At 38.9% G+C, this 25723-nt stretch overlaps 1 protein-coding gene across 7 annotated transcripts in view; it reads right to left on the reverse strand.

Annotated features, from left to right (window-relative positions):
* The window catches only part of MEIS2 (Meis homeobox 2), a 203340-nt gene that overhangs the window by 54832 nt on the left and 122785 nt on the right, over positions 1-25723 (reverse strand). For all 7 annotated transcript variants that reach the window (XM_045815996.2, XM_045816003.2, XM_087859294.1 and 4 more), the window contains exon 9: positions 4633-4709. In XM_045815996.2, coding sequence (XP_045671952.1) covers positions 4633-4709 — 77 coding nt within the window. The remainder of the gene's footprint in view (positions 1-4632; positions 4710-25723) is intronic.

Here is a 25723-nt window from a genome sequence, read left to right on the forward strand (position 1 = left end):
AGTTACTTGAGAACATGGAAACGTCCTGACTTTTGTCATAGTATTTTTCACTTAATGGATTTTAATTGTCAAAGTTAAGACTGCCATATTTCAATGATTATTATTGTCAAAGATGTATGACCGCACCCCAAAAAATTATTCAAGCAAGAACTTCCTCATTAAAGAAAAAAAAGAACTTCCTCATTAAAAAATAATTAAAAAAAAAATCTTTTGTCAATGATGTTGTAAGCACGCCTCCTGAGGAAATACCAGAGAGTTAATACCCAAAACTTTCCTTCAAGACGTCTAACCTTCACAGCTATTTGAAGCCACTTACCTCCTAGGGTTCCCTAATCACCTCCCTGGCATCAAAGAACTACCAAAAAAAAAAACAAAAACAAAAACAAAACAAAAAAAAAACCCAAAAAACCCCAAAAACGAACCCACCAAAACTCTGATCATCTAAGAAACTACAAAAGTCTGTCTTTGCTTAATGTAGAAGAGATGCACATATCTAAGAATGTTCGCTGAGCCTACTGTGGTGATCGCTTCACAGTATATGTCAGTGGACCCATCACGCTGTATGCCTTAAACTTACACAGTGACGTATGCCAATTATTTCTCAGTAAAATTGGGGGGAAAAAGGAAAAAAGAAAATGTTTTAAAAGGGCTTAGCATAGGCTGGTATATAGCAAATAGTAAATAAGTGATCACAAAATAAATTAGATGTAATATGCTTGTGAGCTCCATGGCGGCAAGAATTATGTCTCCTTCATCTATAAAATCACTGACTTCTAGTCCATATACATGCTCAACAAACAGATGTTACTTATAGAATGGGGGGGGGGAGAAGCTATGCACAGAAAGTGTTCTGCTCTAAAATTTTCTTTCCCCTTAAAAATGTCTTCTTCCCCTTGAAAGAAATCTCCACTCTAGCTTGTAAGCTCCTTAATGACGTCTTTATTGATATCATTGTATGGAATCCGAATTCTCATTTCCACGGCGTATTTTTTAACTATTTCAATAGATGGCATCCACCGTGCGTGCCAGCATTACGCCGAGCACTCAGCCTGTGGCATTTGGTGAATTCTCGCAACTATACAAGATCTGGAGCCCATTGTCCCCATTTTACAGATGAGGAAACTAAAGCGTAAATGGGTTAAGGAATCTGCTCAAGGTCAAACATCTGAGAGATGATGGAACAAGGATTTTAACCCCCCAGAGCCTGGTTCCGGAGCCTGAGCGCTTCCCCACCAGCCATATTACCATTCGAGCTTGAATCACTATCCAGTCAAATCACACCGCGTTTGCTTCTCCACCATGAGGAGGTTATTCAGCTGGAGGACATGCATTTCTCTGCTGTTTTTCTCTAATGCATGTACACTGGTCATTCTAACCAGCAGAGAAAACCAGTCTTGCCACTTGTGATTAGCTTAGCGGTGAAGCACAAACATTGAAGAGCTGGTTACCATGGTTTAAAAAAAAAGAAGTCTTAATTAGATGACTGATTCTTTCGGTGCTTCTGAGGGCTAACTGGAAGAAAAAATGACTCCGTGTCATAAACTCCACTCTTTTCCTGCAATCACATTTGATTTGGTTGTATCACCACTGTTTGCATCCTCCCTAGTGTAAATACACTGGCAAAGCCCATTACGATTATTCCTAACCCTGACTGCTAGGATAAAACGATCTGTAATTCCCTTAATTATCTCCTAAACTTCCTTTTTGCTTATTTGTTCTAAAATTGCCTACTGCTCTTAACAGGTCTGTTTTTACTGCTTCTTGCTCTTGTCAGGTGCGTGGAGCCGGGCTCTACTGCTTGTTACTCTGGATGTGGACGTGATGTTACAGCGCTACTGAACCACCCTGACCTTGCTTGGCCTTTGTATTTCAAGAAGTACATGAGAAACCCAACTAGAACAGCAGTCATCCACGATCTTGTGATTTGTGTGCTTTCTACACTATTCCTAACTCTTTGGGTACAAGCCTCACAGGACACAAGCCTAACATCCTGGTCTTAATCAGAGGAGTGGGTCTTATTTCCAAGGAGAGCTGACAGAATGAGGTTTGGGGAACTACCCTCTGATCCCTGTGCTTTTTGGCTGAGAGCGCTCAGGGCCTGGAGAAATAGCTTAGAGCCCACTGTTACCAGGTCTCTTAGACGTCACTTAGCACTTAAGGACAGTGATTATGAAGGCCTTTGAAATTAGGCTGGATAGCTTTCTCGGTTTCGAAGCTGACTTCATCAAGGCATCAGACAGTTTCGAAACGTACTGAAGTCACCGGTGATCTCGTTTAAACGTCTTTGTGAAATCCCCAGACACTCGATCCCTATATGAAATTCTTGGTAGTCTTTTCGAGCTATTTGCTATACTATCCTCATGAGTCACACCTTATTATCAAAGTTACAGTAGCCGTTAACTAAGAATTGGACCTCGGGGCAGGATTATAGGGTTTTTCAGAGGGAAGTGTGAAAATTAGGAACATGGAATTATTTTGTAGAGACGTAGGTGTCAACGTTTATGCCACATTATGGAAAGTCTACCGAGCGACAGACTGTCACATCCTAACCCTGGGCGTTCTGCAGCAAATACGGCTCAAATGATAGAGAAACGAGACCCCTAAACTATCACACCGACAGAACTCCTCGTACGTGCCTCCGGGCTCAGTGGAATTCAGAAAATAAGGGTGCTCTTTCCAGGTTCCCACCAGGTGTCTGATTGTGAGAAACGCTCCTGTTTAGATGCAGGACTCCAGCTTCTTCGCTCTTGAAGTATAATGACTACATCAAAAAGTACAGGGAAAGGATGATATGGGACAGTACGTTCAAGAAGAGCATCAAATGTCAATGCCGAATCTCCGCGCATAAAGACTCCGTCTCTCTCAAACACGCCCATCACCACCTTCCTCAACTTGCCCCACGTGTACAAAAATGACGATTCTAAAGCAATATTAACTGCATGAAGGACCGCTGACTATGGAGCGGCTGAGTTTGGTCACCAGTGTGTTATCAAATAACGTGCAGGGTGAAGAAGTTTCCTGCAGTTAACAGAGAGCGTATTTATTTTTCCTATTTTAGACCCCCGGTAGCTTGTGCGGGGAACATAAAATGGACTATAGATGTGGACGTATATTCTATGTATTTACACTAGGAGGCTCGTATCAACATATAATCACATACACATGCCCGTCAGGAGCTCATAGCCTTTATCCCAAGTTGTTGGTCTAAAGGGTATCTTTCAATGTACATAGTTCCAATCTTTAGAAGAAAATTAAAGTGAATTCAAGTCTGTATTGTCTATCCTTTCTTTCTGCCTTTCTTTTCAGGTTAGCAGTTTATTTCTGCATTAATCACCCTGACAGAAGCAAGGCAACTCAATTTTCTGCTTCCGTAGGTAGGCACATCACCTTCTGTACAGCACTAGGCATGAAAAGGGCTGCAGCTAAGCTTTGGTTACTGGTGTAATTGAAATGCTATCCACACTATAGGGTGCTTTAAAGTCAGATAACGGCAGTTCCTGTGGCCAATTTAAGTAGCTTGACTTCCCTGGGAAAAAAAAAAATTGCCTGACAGATAAGGCAGACAAACTGGCTAATTCTCCAAGCATGTCTCTCATTGTGATCCTAGAAAAATGAGAAAAAAATGAATCACAGAACCACAAAATCAATTGACCCTCGGGTGGCTCATCAGGCAGCGAGCCTGATAAACCTAAAAGCTTTGTTAATGTCTGCCTGCCTGTATCCCACAGATAGGGCACTTTGTAAATGAACCTGCTTTGATAAATATATTAAGGAAAGCTGTGAATAAAGGCAGAGACTTCTCATTTGTAAATACAACCTCTGCTACATGGAATTAGAATGATAAAATGGAGTTCCATGTAATTAAGTTTGTATAAGGCCTGAAATCCGTGCAAATACTTTCCCTGAATTTTGAAAGGGAACTGTCAGTTCAATTAATCTGAACATCACCCCAAGAATGTACTGAACAAAATTAAGCTGCCGATAAAACCTGGGCCAGTATTTTGATAAGTAATTCCTATATCATTTCTTGGCCACTGTGATCATTTTATTTAATCCTCTGCCCCTCCTTTTTCTCAGTTACCCTCTAAGCCACATACAAAGGGTGATGGTCCATGCACCACACAGGAGTAATCTGTCACATCGCAAAGCTCAAAATGGGAAAACCTTTTTTTCCCCTGTGTTAAAAAAAAAAAATTAGGGTAAATAAATTTCTATTAGGAAATGCTAAAAAGCCTGCATCAACATCACCCCTCAAAGTCTAGACAAAAGAAACCTTCCCAGAGCTGATAACTCCATACAAGGACGGCACACACAATCACACACACACACAGAAAAAAGCCCACAGTCACTCTTTTCAATACGAATGACCTGAACAAGAATGTGTGGTTCAACTGGAGAATTTGGAAGCATCAGCGATGGGAAAAGTGAGGTGGAGAGGAGGAGAGAAAGAGGAACACATCTTAAAGCCACCATGTACCTTTTCGTCCCCTACCCACTACTTTCACACCTCAGGGCAGAAACACAGACGTTACCCTCCTCAATTTCATTGGTTTCAGAAACAAAAGAGAAAACAGTTATTTAGAAATCTTATTTCAGCCATGGGAGAAAGACATTGATTTTTGGGTCACTCACCAGTTGTTTACTTGGAGGATTGTAAGTCCTGTGTCTTGCGCTAACTGTTTCTTCTGTTCTTCGGAAGGGTACGGATGCTAATGGAAAAACAAATGTTTTAAAAGATGTATCAGAAGTTAAGAAAGACTCACTTACTTCTAAGAATGAAACCACTGTTTGTGATTTCTTTAGTCTATGGCTTGATTTTCCTAATCGAGGCTTTTTTTTTTTTTTTTTTTGTTTTAATCATGTGTAGAAAAATAGAGGCAGGGACAAGAATCCAAAAACCGGCATTAGCAGCCCCCTCGTTTCTGCCACACGTTGGAGGGCCGGCAGTAAGAAGCAAAGTGTTTTCAGTTACTCAATTGCTTCAGCCGGTCAGGGTTGGAAAGCACTTTCGTGATGGCATCAGATTTTTGGTTATCTGCAATCACTTCAGTTACACTAAGAGAACTAGTTTCAGGGCCATTTTACTCTACTGCCTCGAAAACCTACGTGAAGCCCTTATCCTAAGTCATCTTCGTGAGATGGCCAATATAATCGTTATTTCCTAGTGAATCTGAGGTTATTGACAGCAGAAGTTTGGAAAGTGAGATAGTACATAATCACTACGATTCTTAGAAGCCACAGCAACGGCTCCAATTGTAACAGAGTTTACTGGCCGTATTTACGTTGACTCCTTTCAAGGACAGTGGGAGATGCACTTGTGTTTACTGGTTACTGCTCTGCATTAACACAATGGGTCACACACGATGACCACACATCAAAAGGAGTCAATGACGTGCCAGGCTTCATATAGAAATTTTACTTTTGACCTTCTGGTATGGCAATCAGCAAACGAAGCCATGGGTTTCAGTGCTTTTTCGTTCTTTACTTCCCATCACGGCTCATCAACACTTGCACTGAACCACCCCCTCCCATCACCGACCGCTTTCCTCCATCATTCTGAATTCAAGGATTGTTATTGTAGAATCACGCACTCACTTTAAGAGACACTGCAGTTGCACGTACATAATTATAAAACACGCCTCTAGAGAGGTCCCTGCTCTAAATTCACTGGTTTTCTTAAACAGAAAAGTAAACTTTTATCCGGCATGTCAACGTCATTCATAAACTAGGAAGCCTTTAATATTATGTCCCATCAACGTCATTAAAGGGTGACATTAGGAACAACAGAATATTCCATCCAGAGCATTCTAATCACCCCAGAGTTGGAGAGAATGCGTGTTTTTCAATCATCTAAAATTTTATTCTTTAGGTATTTCATCTTCTATAATAGTCTGCATTATCCAAAACGTGCACGATTCCTTATTAGCAAACCCAGATGCCATTAGGTTAAACAAAATCCCCTGTACGGCAAAAGGGGTTAACCAGATTTGTATTAATATGGAAGCCAGGCTTTTAATATTCTGCAAATGTTAACAAAGAAAGATGATAATGTTGAGTTAATATGGGTTAAGCATAAAATGAAAATAAATTTTTCTGATTGCGAGGTGTTGACACTTTTTTGGCTAGGGCCTCCAGCCTGTTCCTGAAAGCTGTGTAATTACAGAAGGCTTTTCCCCTCCTTCCCCCTCCTGCTTCGAGCCTACCCACATTAGTAATGACCCCTTCACTGCTTCAAAAACCACTAATGGTCTTCAGCACGGGCAAGAAAAATGAACAGGATAAATTGGAATCCACAGTCAGTAATTTGCATCCTATGAGGGCTGCTTCGGCCACTCGCACTCGTTCCTGGCCATCAATCGCTGCCTGTCAGGTGCGGTACTCTGCCGCCACGACAAATACTCCTCCTAGCACTCGGATTCGTCCAAACAATGTAATTGTCCTCTATTCTCCTGTTGGTAATGGAGATAATGAATGACTGCCCAAACAAGAAGGATTGCTCATCACAGACGCCCGGGTGGCTTCAAACTGGAAAAGGCCGAGGGTACAAATTTTAATTGACTGAAAACAGTGGTTGGGGCAAAATGACCAAAAACAATCCCCAGATCCTTCTTGTCATAGCATTTTCCTGCCAAATTCGAGGTGCACCTTTTGACTTTTTGTCCCTCTAAGATTTTGAAACCTTAGGTTTCTTAGGTTACTGTCCCTATATGGAAATGACGGAAGATGGAACGGAAATGTTCAAGTCACAAGAAGGAAAACGAGGACTCATTGCAAGAGCGCATAGATACGCATCAGTGACGTCATCCAGCGTGTTGTTTCTTTACATGGTGTTTTCTCTCTGGTGTGTTCAGTCTTGCTCACTGTTGGATGCATTTGCTCAAGGCAGGTCTAACAAGACATGGGTGTTGGTGTGTGTGTGTGTGTGTGTGTGTGTGAGAAAAAGAGGGACGGAGGCAGACGCACACGCGCGTGCGTGCACACACACACAGAAGGTTTAGATGAAATAAAGGTTTAGGACGTTAAGGAAGTAGAAGTGTAGAAAGCTGATGTGAGTGGAAAGCCAATGCCTTCAAGTAGGACTGTAAATTCTGATCAAATAACCAGAATTCTTTCCAGTGTTTTATTAGAAATTTAGTCAAATGACCACAAAATTACATAAACAGTACATCTTAGCTTGGGAATCCCTGAGCCGCACTTTCATTCCACTATGAGAGCAGTTGCAAATTCCATCCACAATCATTAAAAAAATTGGGACCTTACCAAAATTCACCTTGCACAGATGGCTTTTTTTTTTAATTAATAGGGAAGACCATAATAACTTTAACTTATTTAAATAACGTTCTGTGGTTTTTGAACATTCGTGATTCTATGCCCCTTTTATACATGGAGTGGACTGTTGATCTGAAAGTGTTCTGGCAGTCAGCCACTATATTTCTAAAATTAAAAAAGGGATGGAAAACAATCAGCTTTCAGAGGAACTGGAACCATGGCAATGTGTTTTGGATTAATTTACAAATATATGTATATATTTAAGGCCTAACTGTAGAACGAGAGAATTTCTACTACATGGTCTGTCATATGCATTCCTCTACTTTATTAGAACAGACATCATATTGAAATAATAAACATGGGAAGCCTTCACTTCTTCTTTGATGTATATTACTAAATGTCTGACTGGCTCAAATTTAAAATAAACTTTGGTATGTTTGCACTTGAAAACTGGAAGGAGACCACAAGCAATAATTTGTTGTCAGTTTCCATATTCTTGGACTAAAGCTGGAGTTTAGTCTGTTCACTGTTGGGGGCCAACCCGCTCTGGTCCAGTGGCCCAGGGGTGGCTCGATTTCCTTTTAAGAACACACACCGTAACATAATAGCGACGATGATGATCCCCTTCATCAAGAAAGACCCAGCATAGGTCAAAGTTTTTCACATCCCAAAATAGTTCTAAAGCCACTGTTGAAGAGAAGTGAGTCGCAAGGATCCGCTTACTTTGAATATCAACTGACAACTGTTCAAAAAGGTAGTAAGACATGTATGGCTCACGACCCAGTGTAGACAGAAAATATTTTTAATTGCCCCCCCCCTTTTTCCCTAAACACTCGTTTGAAAGTAAGATATTATCTTTATTCAAGATACTAACCTTAGTTAGACCTTCTCCCCCTCTCTCCTTTTGAGGTTAACCTGGTTTATCAAGAACATGGAAACGGAGCCACAATATCCTTGGAAAACATCACTGAAACAGTTTTTGGATGAAACCACTTAATAATAATCTTCTTTTGTGATTAATCCCTCCCCAGTAATGTCCAACCTGGAGATGATCTATCATGAATTTAATTCTATGTCGAAAGGACTTGGACTGATGTCTAAGAATACTTCCAGCAGTATTTCTAATCATCTCATGAATTAGAAATACAGGATAAATGAAAACGGTAGTATTTGGAAGGGTGAAAAACTGGAAATAAGCTATTTATCAACTGAATCATAGTTAATAAAATGTGAGGTTCTCATGAAAAAGTTTTTCCCAGATATTGTTGAGCGAAAAAAAGCAAACTGTAGAACATGTATTATGACGTTTTGTAAAATAGATACGTAAATAGATTAATTATATATGTATAGATCTGTCCTGGTAGTGCAAGAAAACATCTGGAAAAACACACACTGATAATGGTTTATGTATGTAGGGCATGGGGTAGAAGCGTTTACTTTCTGTTTATAGATACCTGTACGGTCTCTCTGTGTACTGCTTCAAACAATGGTTTCAAGGACTATTACTTTTTTAATTATAATTTATTGTAATTAATTCATATACTTTGTATTTTTTAAATGCCACAGTAATTTAACATTTTTATAAAGTTAGATATTCTTTTATGTTATAGTAACTCTGGCTGAATAATTTTTTTTTAAAGATTTTATTTATTTGTTTGACACACAGAGAGAGAACAAGCAGAGAGAGTGACAAGCAGGGGCAGAGGGGGAAGCAGACTCCTGCTGAGCAAGGAGCCCAATGTGGGACTCGATCCCAGGGCCCTGGGCTCATGACCTGAGCCGAAGGCAGACGCTTAATGGACTGAGCCACCCATGTGCCCCTCTGACTAGATAATTTTTAAAAGCAGAACATCTGTAGGACCAGTCCTGCCTCTTAAGTTACTTCCCTACCCAATGAATTTGACTCACTTGCTGGCCTATGAAGCTTACTAGACAAGCTCTTTGAAGCACAATGTCCAATTTGCCAAATGACTTCTGTGATGATGTAGTGTAACCATTAAGACAAACAATGAAGGAATTTGTTGAGCAGGGTCTTAGTTGGAAACTGATCACTCTGGTGACTGCTTCCCTTTCCTCAATCCCCTCCAAGACACTATTTGCTCTGTAGAGTTCATCCAGGTGACTTAGATTTTGATGATGTCACTCATATATGGAACCCCGCAGGCAATTTACCTGAGGTGGACAATAAAACTGCATTGGGTAGGGCGCCTGGGTGGCTCAGTTGACTCAGGTCATGATCCCAGGGTTCTGGGATCGAGTCCCACATCAGGCTCCCTGCTCAGCAGGGAGTCTGCTTCTCTCTCTCCCTCTGCCCCTCCCCCCTGCTTGTGCGCTCTCCCTTTCTCTCTCTCTCAAAATAAATAAAGAAAATATTTTTTAAAAATAAAATCTTTAAAAAAATAAAAAATAAAATACAAATTAAAAAAAATAAAACTACAAACTGTATTGGGTAAATATCCCTTATTTCTCTAGGACTATGCTTACTGAACTGGGTACAAGTAGAGGTGCTAAAGATTTAACTCCTGAATAAACAAGAGCATTTTCTGGAATATCAAATTTATTCAGTGGCCATTAATTTAACATCTTTTCCTTATGTAAACAAAAAATCCTATGCTATGACTAGAATGTATGCAACAAATAACATTTTCACATAAAACAAGAAACAAGATATTTAAAACCCATCACATCCTCACAGTAGAAGGTAATCTCCTTTCCACTAAATTCGTATTGCAATTTACTTGGTATTTATAATTTAAGCCTTTCATTGTCAAGTCTTATTTATCTATTTTGTTTTCATTAAGTTTAACTTTCTGAGAGTAAAGCCCCGCGTTTTTTAAACTTTTGTAATTCTCCCCAACTCCATCGGAGTACCTCTAAATATTTGTAGGAAAAATGGGGGGAAAAAACCCCAACCAAACAAAAAACCAGACACAAGTTCTCAGCCAAGCTGTTCTGTCACCTTGAATAAGACCGTGCCTGGAATCCAGTCTCTGTAAGGTAAGATGAAGAGGTTAACAAAGCTTTATATGGGTTGTGAAATATCTATAGAGATTATAATAAAGTTTGTGATGGTTAATGGTGAATCTTAGTGATTCTCTCTCTCTCACACACACACACACATTCTCTCTCTCTCTCTCTCAAATTGTCTTGAGCTTCTAATCACTACTTCAGGCCGCACTACAAACCCTTCGCTCTTCCACTGCCAAACTCACTTCCTGTTTCTACCCTAAGCACTTCTACAGGAAACACGATGTATCTCTTGCTTTATGTTACTATTTGTAAATGTCTTCATTTTCTGCAGGTCCCCTTATCTCTGTCCTGAGTTCTTGAGATCAGAACCACAAAATCGTAGAATAAAAAGGTCTTTAGATAGAACTATGGTCTGGAACCAACTTATGTAGATGGGAAAGCCAAGACTCACAGGCTTAAGTAACATACGCCCCGTCATGGAAACAGGCAGTGGTAAAAGATGGGATAGCCACCTGCTCTCTCGACATTTAGTGGCGGTTTTTCCCACTTTAACATTAACGTTTCTCACTGAAGTATCTTTCCCTTTTCTTTTGGTAATAGTGCCCTGATTTTACTTTAGGAACGTGTTCAGGGGTGGCCAAAGGACCAGGCTTAGTCAATCAACATAGTTAATCATTCCGGCTGCATTGAAAATGAAACCCAAGTTAGGCTAATGGGAGTCAGTTAGACTGTCATTCAAAAGCATTCTCTTTTCACAGGGGTTACTCAGTCAGTAGAATATGTGCCTGGAGTTGCTGAGGCCATTGTTGCCACCGAAATGGAAAAGCCTGACTGAGGGTGAAGCCCATGCAGACAAAAGCAGAGCCAATGAAGAATCGATTCCTGACATTATTTCTGCACTTGGATACAGCTTTACCTAAAACTAGCTCCTTTTACCTTCCAGTTACTTGAGCCAATAAATTAGTCCTGACTCATACACCTGGCACAACTTAGATTACCTGGAATCTCCCCGGTGTATTCCTTTACCCCCTCTAGCTAAAAATGATTATTTGTTGTGAAGAAGAAGAAGAAAAAGAAGGAGGAGGAGGAGGGGGAGGGGGAAGGGAAGAAGAGAAAAGAAACGAACCATTTTGCTTTCATCTATGCCTGCAGACTCTGATTAAACACGACAAAAATCTTGAGGATTGGGATTTTTTAAAAAGTTTATCAGAGTTGTGATCCCAATAAATTAAAAAATGGCCTAGCTTGGAAGACAGAGGTTTAAGCATGCAATGTATATAAAACCCAGAATTTTTTAAAATTTAAATTAGAAAGGCAAAGTATGAGGTAGAATTCTTAGGGTGTTTCTTAAAATGACCAAACAGAGAGGAAGTTTCAGTATGTTTCTTGTGTCAAGTTGAAATTCTTAAGGGCAAGGATAGAAATTTACTAATCAAAATACCTAAGACTCAAAAACCTTACAGAAACCAAAGGCTGTGATAATGCAAAATGACACCACTTTTGCAATCATCCAGCTAATTTAGGGTTATTTTATTTCAGTAGAATTCCCAGCTGCCGAAGGAGAGTGCATTTCACAACATTCCTTTCCATTTCCATGATTCTGGTATGGCCATCATGGCCAGTCCAAACACTGAATCCATTGGAAAATCCTCTCCAGCCAGAAGTAGTCACTCTCCCCAAAAATTTCACAGCGCTTTCTCTCCTTCTCTCTTGTGTTTTTATTTGCTCCACACTGTTTTTTATGTATATCTGTGTACTTGTGTTAGATCCTTTGTTGCACTGCAAATCATTTGAGGACAAAGGTCAAGATTAAACGCACTTAGCAAGAGTCAATCCCACATAATAAGTGCTCAATACATCCCTGTCTGTGAGGCATTGCTTCTGAAATTTATAATGTTTCCTACTAGAAAGGACTGATGGTTCTACGTATTTGAAGCATAAGTACTCGGATAAAAATGGAAAGATTCAGTCATTTAACTGTTTTAATGACACGATATTTGGATATTTGAAAACATCTACTAAATTTTTCACTTTTCATCCAGATGTTTGGTGTCATGGAAACCCAGATTCCAGATTTAAATTAGTTAGTTGGGTTTTGTTTTGTTTTGTTTTTTTATGCCACATGTATATTTGGGATGAAGAAAATGTGGCTATTTCAGGAGATTCATTTTCATTTGAGTCCACATGGAAGTAAATAGATTGAATTATAATAATCACATGTTTTAAAATTCAGAAATGTTTGAGAGATTTTTTAATAATAGCCAGATCCTGAGAGATTAACATGTTTGGTTGATATTTAGAGCCATGGTAGGAAGGCCTCATTAAAAGGAGCAAAAAAGAAAAGTGCTCTCTCTCCGGTAGATAAGCTAAAGGAATACTGAATGAGCCTGATGGATTATCATCCGGAGATTTTAAGAACAGTTATTAAATTTATTATTATCAAGATAGAGATAAAATAAAAAAATGAAGAAGGAATTTCTTATGAAACCAAAGTTAATGACCGAAAGAAAAAAAAGTAAGTGTCTTGGGACAAAGTAGAAACACTTTTTGCATCTTCAAGAGGAAATGTTACATATACATATCCTAGTGGTATTAGAAGCAGTTCATATGGGCAGGAGTGATGAAATTAAGTGAAACTTAGATACCACCAACACCTATTCTACTTTTTTAAATTTTTTTTTTAATTTTTGAAGTTTTATTTTTTATGTTATCTCTACACCCAACCTGGGGCTTGAACTTACACCCCCCAAATCCCAAGTTGCCTTGTTCTCCCAACTCAGCCAACCAGGTGTCACCCCCTACCTGCCCCCATTCTATTTCTAAATTTCCAAAAAGACATAAAAAGTATCAGGAAAACATATTATAAAACATTTGCAGATAGGAGTCAGGATTTTAAGCGCGATGGATATAATTATTTTCCTGTTGACTGAGACTTTAAAGCTGAGCTCAGTCTTCTTTTGAAAATAACAGAAATATATTCCTAAGGCTAGAGAAAGATAATTTTTATTTAACATTTGTTAGGACGCTCCCATGAGCTGCTTGGCCATGCGTGTTACACTGCCTACATGGCTAATGGGTAATCTTACCAAATGAGCCAAAGGCCACAGATAAGGCCTTGACTCATTTAGCGATCATTTCACATTTCCACACTATGACCAAATTAATATTTTATGGGACCACTCAGTTCTATAGCCAGACCACTTTTCCAAAAAATTGAATTTTGTGTTTATTTTATGGATCATTTGTTGAAATAGATTTCAAAACAGGTTTGGGCTGTTTAGATTTTTCAGTGAACTGAAAAAGAAAAACTTACAGACTCAGAGTTTTAGAACTAGAAAAGACATTAGAGTCATCTCATTCAAACTTTCTTATTTTGTGTCTAACAAAACTGAGGTCAACTGAGGAGAAAGGGACTTGCCTAAACCTTGTTGGCCTGGCCTCCTCCCCTTTTTAAGACATCCCTGGTTTCCCCAGCAAGAAGAAATTTCATGCTTACATAATCTCAAAGAACATTTCGTATGGAACATCATTTCTACCTAGAAATTGTGGATACCAATAGCCAGATTTTATCCTGTAAATTACTTAACACCCATTTCTACATGTTCTTACGTCACCCTACACTTCCCCCTTATGCCACGCCACTGCATTGTAAATACTTGCTTATTTGTCTACCTCTCCTATTAGACTCTACGCCCCTTGAGAGCAGAGACCAGCTCTGCACATTTGACTTCCAGAATCTAGTTCACAGCCCAGCATGCAAGAGGCAGCAAGAACTGCATGTTGAATTAATCAAGTTTGAGAATGCAAGCAAATACATTCTTTGCAAAGTAAAAATACTATTTTGAACTGAGAGAGAAGTCGGTGGAGGCAAAGGGTGGATAGCAAATGAGAAGGGAGATTTAAGGAAGGAGACACGCAAAGTTATGGCATCACACGCAAAACAATGAAAACCACCTCTTATTTAAAACAAGAGTAAAATTTTATATATGTAGAGAACGGGGTAGAAATTGGCAAATTCAGATGGTGACACTGAGAAGCTGTAGAAAAGAAGTGCATGGGACTTTTCATTAACATTTTATATCTCTTCTTGTTAAAGAGGCTAAGGGGTTGCTTTAAAACAAGGATCTGAAGTACTTGGTAGAGAGTTATATAATGTCTAGACAACAGAGATACTTGTATCTAATCTTATGACAGCAATCCTACTTAACAGGTCCAGACACAGTGCCATATGAGACTGAGTTAGAAGGAAATGAGGATTAGTGATTAGTCTATTACATTTCTTTAATAACATGAAAAAATATGGATAAAAAAGTGGGGTACATCTCAAAGAATTATTAAGCCAATTTACAACCTATAGAAAACAATTCCAGTATGTTTAGTCTATTTTTCTTTGCATGGATTATGCTATAAATAATGTTGTCGGATTTACCTTAAGAATGTACTGAAAGTCCAACGTGACAAGAGAAAGCTACCATAGATTTAAAAAGGAAGTTGTTGTTTAATGAAATGGAGGGTTATCTTTTTTTTTGAAAGGGTTATTATCTCTAGAGTAAGCAATGGAAATGTTGTGGATATTATCTTCTTGCTCATCTCAGAGTACAGGATAAGAGAATGGGGTTAATGATAAGTTAAAAAGTCACAAAAATAAAAAGAAAGTAGCTCTAAAGGAATGACTTCCAATGGTGGGCAGAAGTGGTTACAAAAGAGAACCTTAATAGCGAATGACCATTTCTTGCACCAGATTATGGAGAAGGTTTCAATCAGGGTGGCAACAAGGAATCAGACCTCCTAAGAGTTAATTCTCTCATTTTATAGTGCACCAAGATAAAACACTACTGTGTAGAACACTGCCATTAGAAACGTGGTTCAGAGGTTCCAAACTGGCTTCTTTTACTGTTACACAGAGCTACTTTTTGCATATAAGTGAGCGCTGGATACTACGATATACTTAGATGTATACTCTAAAACGGGGGGGGCAGGTGGGCTAAAAAAACAAAAATAAAAAACCCTGACTTTTTTCCTGTTTAATTATAATCCCATGTTCTTAAAATGTTTTAGAGTTTATATGATTTTTAAAAACATGGGAGAAAGATCATTATAGTCCAGAGAATACAAAAAAGTCAAAGATATTACCCAAATGTTTACCTTAGTTATCTACTGTACTGGTAAAGAAAGCAACCAACTCATATCCTAGTAAGAAAACTATTAGTGGGCCATCAAAAAAGGTCAGTTAGCAGTATTTATTTTGGAATTCCCCATAGTTTTATCTTATCAAGTTGTTTTTCCTTCCCTTTTTTAAAGCAGCCTGTTTAGTGAAAGTTAACTGAATCAAGATGGGGACAGAACAAGGTACCGCCGCACCGATCTGTCTTGGTGCATACACGGCTCCTTACTATTTCACCCAACCTTTCAAACATGCAAATACTTTACATATAAAGTGTTTCTAAGCAGATGAAAACAATCACTTTGTGAGTTTCCAATTTGGGTTTCGAGCAAATCAAGTCATCAGTAACTAGAACACCTTTAAAATGTCTTTCGACACACTTATGAATATGTTTCTTCGGGTAATTACAGAAGATCATCAACTATCTAATCCATGTCCTAACCAAACTAAATGAGAAAATATGTATGCACATAAAAATACCCGTCTTCATGACTCTGGATATTTATTGACTCATTCAAGATAAAAGCGATCAAATATTGAAATATCAAATCATTTGATAGTATTTCACCTTTTACCACCATACTAAATGCTATGCTGAGTAAATCCAAATGAATTAGAACCTTGTGGACCAAAAGAAAATACAGACACACAAATAAAACGATTTCATGACAAAAGAATAAGAATAGATGCTAATATATATTTATAGCTTACTTAAATATTATATGGGGCTACTTTCTTCCTAACTGGGACAGCAAATCAGAAAATATTGAGAAAAGGTTACTCTCGGCCTGGGTAGACAAGTCGACCTCAGCAGAAAGTGTTTTTCTATTTACCTTTCTACCATGTTTCATCTGCTTATCAACTTAGATAAAAGAGAGGAATAATGAGGAACATATTAAAAATATGAATATGTGAAATTATGGAATTGGCTATTTATTTTCTAATCTATTAAGTGATAAGACTTTATAGAAAGTGATAGCTACCTCTTGTTCCTCCTGATCTGTGTGTTAGAAATTGATGACCTATCTTTACGTTCTTAGAAACAAATAATTCTATTCTTTGCACAAAAATATTTCTTACAAGGATTTAAGAAGCCCTGAAAATGGTTGTCTCCACAAAAACTGGACTTTAAAAAGGACAACCCTTTAATGTAGCTGAATTCAACTAGTATGACCAGTATGGCCAGCATCTAATTAGTTGAGCATTGTTTCTGATTGTTGCCTGGTCAATAGTTCGGATATCGCCGCTGACTTTTCTACGTCATGGACAGAGCCCTCTAACGTTTCTGATACCTGCTTGGTATTGTATATCTTTGGCGGATGAACTTAAGTTTGACCCATATTCTACTATCATACATAGAGCATAAATATTTTATTTTATTTTTTATTTTATTTTTTTAGGAACATAAATATTTTAGCACAAGGTGAGTTGACCGTAGGCTTTCATTTGAAACAGGGTAGTTTGAGGTAAACTCTGACAGTACCTTCACTACTTGTGTGTTCCAAATGAAATCATATGCATTATTTAAATATCTAAAAAATTTAAATACTCTTATTTGAGTAATTGGAAATATACCCTCATAGCAACATAAGCTGAGTGGGTTTAGTTTTTTAAGAAGTTAAAACACTTAAGGATTGCCACATGGCAAGAAATAAGCCACAAATGGCCTTTAGATTCGAGCAGAAAATCTTTAAGAAAATCCAAGGTTATTGTTCTTACATATATACCATGAAACTGTTGATTACACTTTATCTAAATAAGAATATTTTCTTAAGAAAAGAAAGAAGAGAGGGGAAGAGGTAAATAGGAGGAACCAAAAATTATCTCAAAGAGATCAAAAGTATGCATAGAAATCACCATCCGACTCACAACTCTGCTTCCCCATAAAAGATCATGACTTGGATTTGGCCAGGGTGTTGGAGAAATCTAGACTCTCCTCCTTTGAACAGTCCCAGCTGACAATCAGCATCCATTTAGCATCAAGTCTGACCTGGCAGAAACTAAAGGAAAGACTTTTCAATTCAGGTATTTGGACATTTAAAATGTTCATACAGTGTATACTAACAAGAAAGAAATTCAGAGGGGCGCCTGGGTGGCACAGCGGTTAAGCGTCTGCCTTCGGCTCAGGGTGTTATCCCGGCGTTATGGGATCGAGCCCCACATCAGGCTCTTCCGCTATGAGCCTGCTTCTTCCTCTCCCACTCCCCCTGCTTGTGTTCCCTCTCTCGCTGGCTGTCTCTCTCTGTCAAATAAATAAATAAACTCTTTAAAAAAAGAAAAAAAAAAAAAGAAAGAAAGAAATTCAGGGGCAAAGATGTATAAACCACTACTTTATAAGGTCTTCATCTTTTTTCTAACCTAACCAGCCAATTTTGAAATGACCTGATAATAGACTGTTATAAAGAATGTATAAACTCATGTGCAATTTTTTCAGAGTGATATTTGTACCGTTGTACAAACAATAATGGAGAGCTGTCAGGTTCTGGATTAGACAGAAGTCGGGGATGTAGAGCAATGGAGAAACAGAGATTGAGACTGCTATTTTGACATTTCTCTGGTTACGTTCTCTTTTCTCTTCCTTGAGCTCCTGAATACATTCTCCCTTTTCATTTTAAGTGACTGACGTGCTGACAATGTTACAGAACCTAGAACCACTCTCTGGAGACATTACTTTTTTTTTTTTTTTTTTAACTCCCTGGACATTTGGAAATACGATTTATAGCAAGTGTAAATATTGTAAGTAGAATTGCTAAGGGAGTTTGCTCTCTGCTAAAGTCAGTTCTTTCATAAGATAAATAATGTTCTTGCAAAGCAATTAATACCACCAGTGGAGTAATGTTCCTCTAACTTTTTATGAACAAATTTAGATGTTTACAAGAAATGCCGTATGAAAACATCTGATGGATTTATCAATAAGCACTTGGATGGGCACTTGTTTTGTTCACTGCTGTATGCCTAGCTCATAGAAAAGTACTTGGGAGAGCAGTATAAGCTCAATAAACAATTGGGAAAAGAATAAGTGAATGAATACTTTCAGGGCCTGACCTGAGACTGAAGCATGGGGTGTCTCATTTCAAGTGTACAAGGGAAGCAGGAGAAATATCAGTGTTTAGGCTTTTACCTTCTCACATTAGTAGTTAGAACCACTCAGGTGGGAGGAGGCTGATGGCAAGGGGATGGGAAGTTCCTGCATGTTACAGATTTAAAAGCATACTCTCTATCAATTTGTTTACACTATTGAAAGTCAAAATTGCTTTTTCCGCAAGGAATTATATATTTCTAGGCCCATACTGACTAAGATATAGGGGGGAAAATCCTGTAGAAAGCCCCACAGAACTTATAACAATAGTCTAGGCAGAAGTATAGGACTGTCATACTAAGACAGTAACACTTTCCATGATTTAATGCCCTTGTGGGTAAACATTTAAATCTAAAATGTAGGTACATTCTGGAAACACTCGACCGACTCAGGAAACACATGGGCTTTGGTGCCATCGGGTCATACTTCAGGTGGAGCCCTGGGAAATTTTTTGGAAACTACTGGTAGAAATAGGTTGGAAGGAGGGAGAGAGAGCACATAAATCCATTAGCAATTGCATTTATAGCTCTTCCCATCTGTCATTTTCAAAGCATTTTTCTAATATTAGCCGCTGAAGTTGTAAGTACACATGGCTTACATCCATTGTCTCCTCTCGCTTGGTAAAGATAAAGAAGTGAACACAGAAAGCATAAGTGACTTATCACTTGTCTGTGATCCAAGTAGAAATAAAAGCAAAGACTGAAGCCACGAGTTCTCAGTTTCCTTTCTTGTGCTGAAAATCTTCGAGGCCAGCTTCCTCCTCGGTATACCTTTTTGCCTTTTAATAGTATTTTCACTCCTATTCTTCACATCAATTAGGGAGAAAGCATAGGATATGAAAACATGGTTGGAGTTACCTATTATCATCCATTGCATTGGAGATTTGATTATGCCAACTCAAGGCAAGAAAGGCCAACTCAGAGAAAGAAATAATCATGTGATGTTAGCAAGACTTGAGGAATTATATGAGGTCTACAGTTGCCATCAAAGTCACGTAACACAATGGATTTCTAGGGTCTTTGTTTTAGTTTGACCTAAGGGAAATGATTCAGTGGTTTTAACTAAACTCCTATCTCCCTATCTCTCCAGAACACAAGTGATATTGCAGTGCCTGCTCTTGGCTGAGACAAACAAGTGGCCCATATCCTTTAACGAAATTGTCTGAAGAAATTAATAGCTGTAATTTTAGGATGAGTAGGACAGTCCTAAATAGTTCTATCATTAGACCAGTTATTTCAAACTTTAAAATACATACGTGTCTCCCACTGGAACATACACTTGAAAAAGACAATTAGAAAGCTTTAACTGAATAAATCTTGTACCTTCCCAGGCTGTACCTGCACTTGGGCAAGAGAGTTGGGAATCTGGAAGCTTCTGGTGGCTAAAGTCTGCAACATGCTTCTAGAATGACCAAAAGACTAACTAGGCACTCAAATGAGGAAAAGGTTTGGCAAGTCCAAGGGCAAAGGAGCTTACAATTATTCACCCACCGAAATTAAAACAAAACAAAACAAAACAAAACAAAAAACTTATACAGAAATTCAGGACATATCTCATAAGGGGAAGAGGAAACTAAAAAAAATTTAAGAGACAAAGCCAGCCTATACAAATTAGAATAATATATGCACAAATCTCTGGAGAAACTCTATTATATCACAATTAATGCAGAGACTGCAATCAAGCCAGGCTAATTTCAATAGATTCCAAGTTTTGAACAGTTCCTAGACTATCCAAGTGGGAATTTGGCCAGGATGCTGGGGTTAATAATTCATTTTGAGAGAGGCTAATTCTTTGGGAAGCAGCCCACTCTGCAGGAGGAAGCATTTGGCCCATGTGAGCAAATTTGCTCTTCAAAATCACCCTTTATTAGCTCCACAAGACACCTTTCTTTTTTTTTGAGCGGGGGGAGGGGGGCAGAGGGGGGCGGGGGTCAGTTTACTTTCTCGTCCATATAGAAATGTTTATCATGTTTTCAATAAAGATATATTAAAGTCAGAGAAATTGTTCAAGCATGTACATTGAATGTCTGGGTTCTTAAAGAACAATTTTTACACCAACTTTCAATTACTACGATCTGAGTATAGGTTGTCAGAAGAGTGTGCGGGCTCTGGACTCAGACAGTCCTGGCTTTTCATCTTGGCTCCAAACTGTGGAACTTTGAAGAGGCTACTGAATCACTCTAGGATTCAGGTTCTTTGCTCATAAAATAGGAAAATTAATGGTGCCTACCTCATAGAGGTCTTATGAGGTTAAATAAGTCATTTGTTAATTGAACAAACAATGATTGAGTGCCAGAAACTGTTACGGGCCCTGAGAATACAGTAGTAAACAGACGAGACGAATCCCTGACCTCACGGAATTTATATTCTGATAAGAGACAGGCAATAAACAACAACAACAAAACCACACACACAATCTGCTTGGAGCTAAGTTTTATAAAGAAAAACTTCATTAAGGTCATTTCTGAACTGAGATAGAAAGTGACTAGGGATGGCGATCTTTTCTGTGGGGCAGTCAGGGAGAGCATTTTGAGAAGGTCACATTTGAGCAGAGACTTGAGTGAAGTCTGAGCTAGCCAGGAAGCCGGAAAGCCAGGAGACCAGGGTCCTAAAGCAGGTGAGGGGGTCTACGTGGAAGGAGGGGGCCAGAGAAGCAGCCGATGCTAGACCATCTCAGGTCTTACGAGTCATCTTAAAGGACTGAAGTACAAACCTAGTATCTGGCACATAATGAAGCACATTATATAGTAGCTACTTATTCCCATATTGGGTAAATAAAGTCACAAGTCAGAATCTTTTGTTTCCATTGCTCTGCTACATAGTTGGGAGTTTTGTCCATTAATCCTCTCATCCTCACACAGCTGATTCCTAACTGAAAACCTTCACACACTTCAAATGCTCATGAGTATCACCAGTGTTTCTAAATATGACTGTTTTCTGCGATGTGTGATTATTCAGCATCTTCTTTATTTGTTAACGGGTCTCAAAAATGATGGTTCTTTCAAGGCATTTTGGTTAAGGTAAGCAGAGGCACACAAAAAATAATGGGGCATATTAAGTAAGGAGATGAAGTAATACAGTATCTGTTTTGTTTTCCCCAGGAACACCAGAATTTGGCTGTCACTTCCTGTTTTGGAAGGAAATCTTTCACTGGTCTTCACGTCTCTAAATCTGACTGCAGTCAAGCCCTGGCAATCACCGCCAGCACCCACACTAGATACTGCATGAATCATTCCTACCTTTCCTGAAACTTGCTTGGCTTCATGTCATTAAAAACCAGATTCCTGGGGCGCCTGGGGGGCTCAGTCAGTTAAGTGTCCGACTCTTGATTTTGGCTCAGGTCCTGGTCTCAGGGTTGCGAGATCGAGCCCTGTGTTGGCTCCATGCTGAGTGTGGAGCCTGCTTAAGAGTCCCTCTCCCCAGGAACCCTCTTACACTGTTGGTGGGAATGCAAGTTGGTACAACCACTTTGGAAAACAGTGTGGAGGTCCCTCAAAAAGATGAAAATAGAGCTACCCTATGACCCAGCTATTGCACTACTGGGTATTTACCCCAAAGATACAGACGTGGTGAAGAGAAGGGCCATATGCACCCCAATGTTCACAGCAGCATTGTCCACAATAGCCAAACTGTGGAAGGAGCCGAGATGCCCTTCAACAGATGACTGGATAAAGAAGTTGTGGTCCATATATACGATGGAATATTACTCAGCCATCAGAAAGAATGATTACCCAACATTTGCAGCAACATGGATGGGACTGGGGGAGATTATGTTAAGTGAAATAAGTCAAGCAGAGAAAGACAATTATCATATGGTTTCATTCATTTGTGGAACATAAGGAATAGCTGTGAGATCGATAGGAGAAGGAAGGGAAAAATGAAGGTGGGAGTAAACATAGGGGGAAATGAACCACGAGAGACTGTGGACTCTGGGAAACAAACTCAGGGCTTCAGAGGGGAGGGGGGTGGGGGAATGGGCTAGCCCGGTGATGGGTATTAAGGAGGGCACATATTGCATGGAGCACTGGGTGTTACACGCAAACAATGAATCATGGAACACTACATCAAAAACTAATGATGTACTGTATGGTGACTAACATATCATAATAATTTTTTTTTAAACTTTTTAAATTAAAAAAAAAAGAGTCCCTCTCTCCTCCTCCCTCTGTGCCCCCTCCTCCCTCTCTCCCTCCTTAAAAACAAACAAACAAACAAGCAAACAACCAAATTCTTGGCCTGCATTTGAAGGTCTTTCACATTCTGGGCCCAACCTATCTTTCCAAACTTACATCCCACTACTCCAGAACACATACGTAAAATCCTAACCGAACCGTACTGGCTTCTCTGTCCATTTTATTCCTGTATTATTGCCATCAAAATATTTGCCATCTTGTAGGTAGTTCAAATGCTCTCCCTTACTACAGCCTCTCTTCTGATTTTTATGCACACGGAAGCCTATGTTTCTCAGCCCCTCTGTACCACACTTCCCCATGAATTGGGCAAAGCCATGCTACTAGTTCAAGACAAATGAATGTGACTGAGGAGACATAGGCTATTTGGGGGCTAAAGAATTCACCTGCTGATGTAAACTCCCCAGGTCCTTTCTCTTCTCTTGCTGCAGCAATGGGGGTACTTGTTGAAATGAGGTGCCACAAAATGGAAGAACCTTTACATGCTGAGCTTGCATAGGGAGGATAGCTGCCCCAGAGGGTAGCATGAACTCCTCACAGACTTTGTGCGCCCAGCCACTGAGATTCTGGTGCTGTTTGTTGAGGAAGCGTAACATAGCCTATTCTGACCGATCTGCCATTATTCAAGATCTTCTTTGATCCCTACTTTGAAGTGATTCTTCCTCTCTTAAAAAAAATCATATGGAAAAATTTTTACTGTTTTTAGATGCTGGTAAATAATTGCTTTGTAGGAAAAATCAACTCTACTGAAAAGGATCTTTGATAAACTCGGGAGTTAGGACATGGAGGTTGAAATGAATCCCACTGGCCAGGATTCTAGTGGCTGAAAACTATTCAGCCTCATAAAAGGCTGACAAGCTGTGTTGAGAGCTGCCTAGGAGAAGAGATGGAGAGATGAGTAAGGTTAAGAGGGGGTACTTGGAGATGAGAAGGGTATAGAGGGAATTTTTCAAGTGACACATGGGCTATGTGATAGGACACTTCCCCATGTCACTGCAAAGCTTTAGTAAAATTAAAAAATTCAGAAGCTCCTCACGTGGTTCAATTTCTTCAAGAAGCTGATGAAGTGGCTGAATTTTGCATGAAGATTGTGTAGGGTTAAAATAGTCACTTGAGTGGTCAAAGGAATCAGCTGATATCTGGGTCACGCTTCACTTATTAATGAAGCAAGAAGGAGAGATCATATGCCACCTTGGATTATAGACACTGGGGGGCCCTGACTCCCCAGTAAGAGTAAGATTCTCAGCAAAAGGAACCATATTTCACACATCTCTTTATTCTGCGTGTGCTTAACCCAGAACTTTATAGTGAGGACCCCAGTGAAGATGGACCAAGTGAACAAAAGACTGCTACTTCAAAACCAGTCCCCTCATTTTGTTTCCTCAAACAAAAATGCGTATGCAACCTACTCTTCTATTTTGCTTTGCTGCTAGAGACATTTTCAGAATATTCTATGATATTTCAGTCATTTTAATTTGTAAGTGGTAGCAAATATTTTAAGTCCATATCAGCACAACCTTGCTAATTAGACACTGTTTCATTTATTCTCTTAATCTGCACTCTTAGCTGCATTTAATGATCTGAATTTTGTCAGCATGAAGAGAAAGAGCTTCCACAAAGGGTGAGAATTGGGAGGAAATGTAGATAAAAATGAATTTCACTATCTCACTTCCAGTTTATCTTCTCTGTCATCAACATTAAAGTCCTGTTTTTGTCTCTTCAGAAAACCACATGACATTTGAGAATCTTCTCCTCTACTGCACAAATTTCAGAACCATCTGGAATACCTTCCTCCCTTCCTTCTCTCCACCTCCCTGATCGTCCATCCTTTTCTTCCAATATGAAAGTGGTTTTTTTCCTTATTTGGCTTGCTCTTCTTGTGCTTCTGAGCTCTTTAATTTTATCTTAATTCTTTGGCTACTTTGGTATCATTTATGTAAAGACAAACTCACACGTACATAGGAGAGTTTGAAATAAATAATACTTGGAGATCAATCGTCTGCGGTATAAATCAAAATAAACTCTCTTGGCTTTTAATTCCAAATATTAATGAGAAGTTACAAGGGCAAAGACAGTCAAGCTGGTACATCTCAGTACATGAGGAAGAGCTAACATAACACATATGTAACTATTTTTAAGTATGTTTGGGCTCTCCATCAGGAAGACTTCTATCTGCATAAAAATTAGTAAATTAAACTCACACCTATAATCTTTGAAGATCTTCTCATTATGAAACCAGCTTCTTATGACATAATACTTAGGAGGACATTTGGTAATTTGGCCTATTTTTGCAAAAAAAAAAAAAGTATAAATTTAAAAAAATGATACACGGCCCTTTTCACGTATTTCTTTTATTTGTCAGAGCTGATGAATTTAAGATTATTGACAGAGACTATATCTGCATATATACCCAGTCAACTTTACAAGGAACGAGCGCCTGGTTAAAATCCTTGAATATAGTGAGAGCTTGGTTTCAAAGAGCAAACATGTAAGTACGTGTGTGTCTGTCACACACACGCATGCGCACACACACGTTCTCACTGCAGTAAATTAGAGATACTCACAATTTAACAAATACGGATTTCAACATGCCCTTTGCTACTCAAATTAGTGGTAGTGTCTGCATTACTGTCCCCTACATAGTGCAAGGAAAGTGATTCCTTGCCCAGACAAGGGGCTTCTGACACTTGTCTTTATTGCCCCGTCATAAATTCATAAAGGGATGTCTGCTGTAACCAGTTGGCAAGTTCACTGCATAAACATCAACACCAATTTAATGACTTGTGTACACATCGTAAACTAGAGAATCTTTATACAAAGAAATCAGATAAATCAAACATGAGCTGAGGCTTGGGGAAAGCAATTAAAGCTTGAAGTTAAGGTGGCTGTAGGAGGGCACCGTATCACATCAGAGCAGATAATAGAAAATGTGTTAACGCCACTACAGTATGTGTAATTAAATTAATTAGTAATGTTTAAAGCAACATCTCATCAACAGATAAGAGAAATAGACAAGAGCAGATAAATAGATAAGAAACATATAAAAATTTAA

The sequence above is a fragment of the Ursus americanus genome, chromosome 36, assembly GCF_024610735.1.
Source record: "Ursus americanus isolate L20-20 chromosome 36, mUrsAme1.1.p, whole genome shotgun sequence".
Classification (NCBI taxonomy): domain Eukaryota; kingdom Metazoa; phylum Chordata; class Mammalia; order Carnivora; family Ursidae; genus Ursus; species Ursus americanus.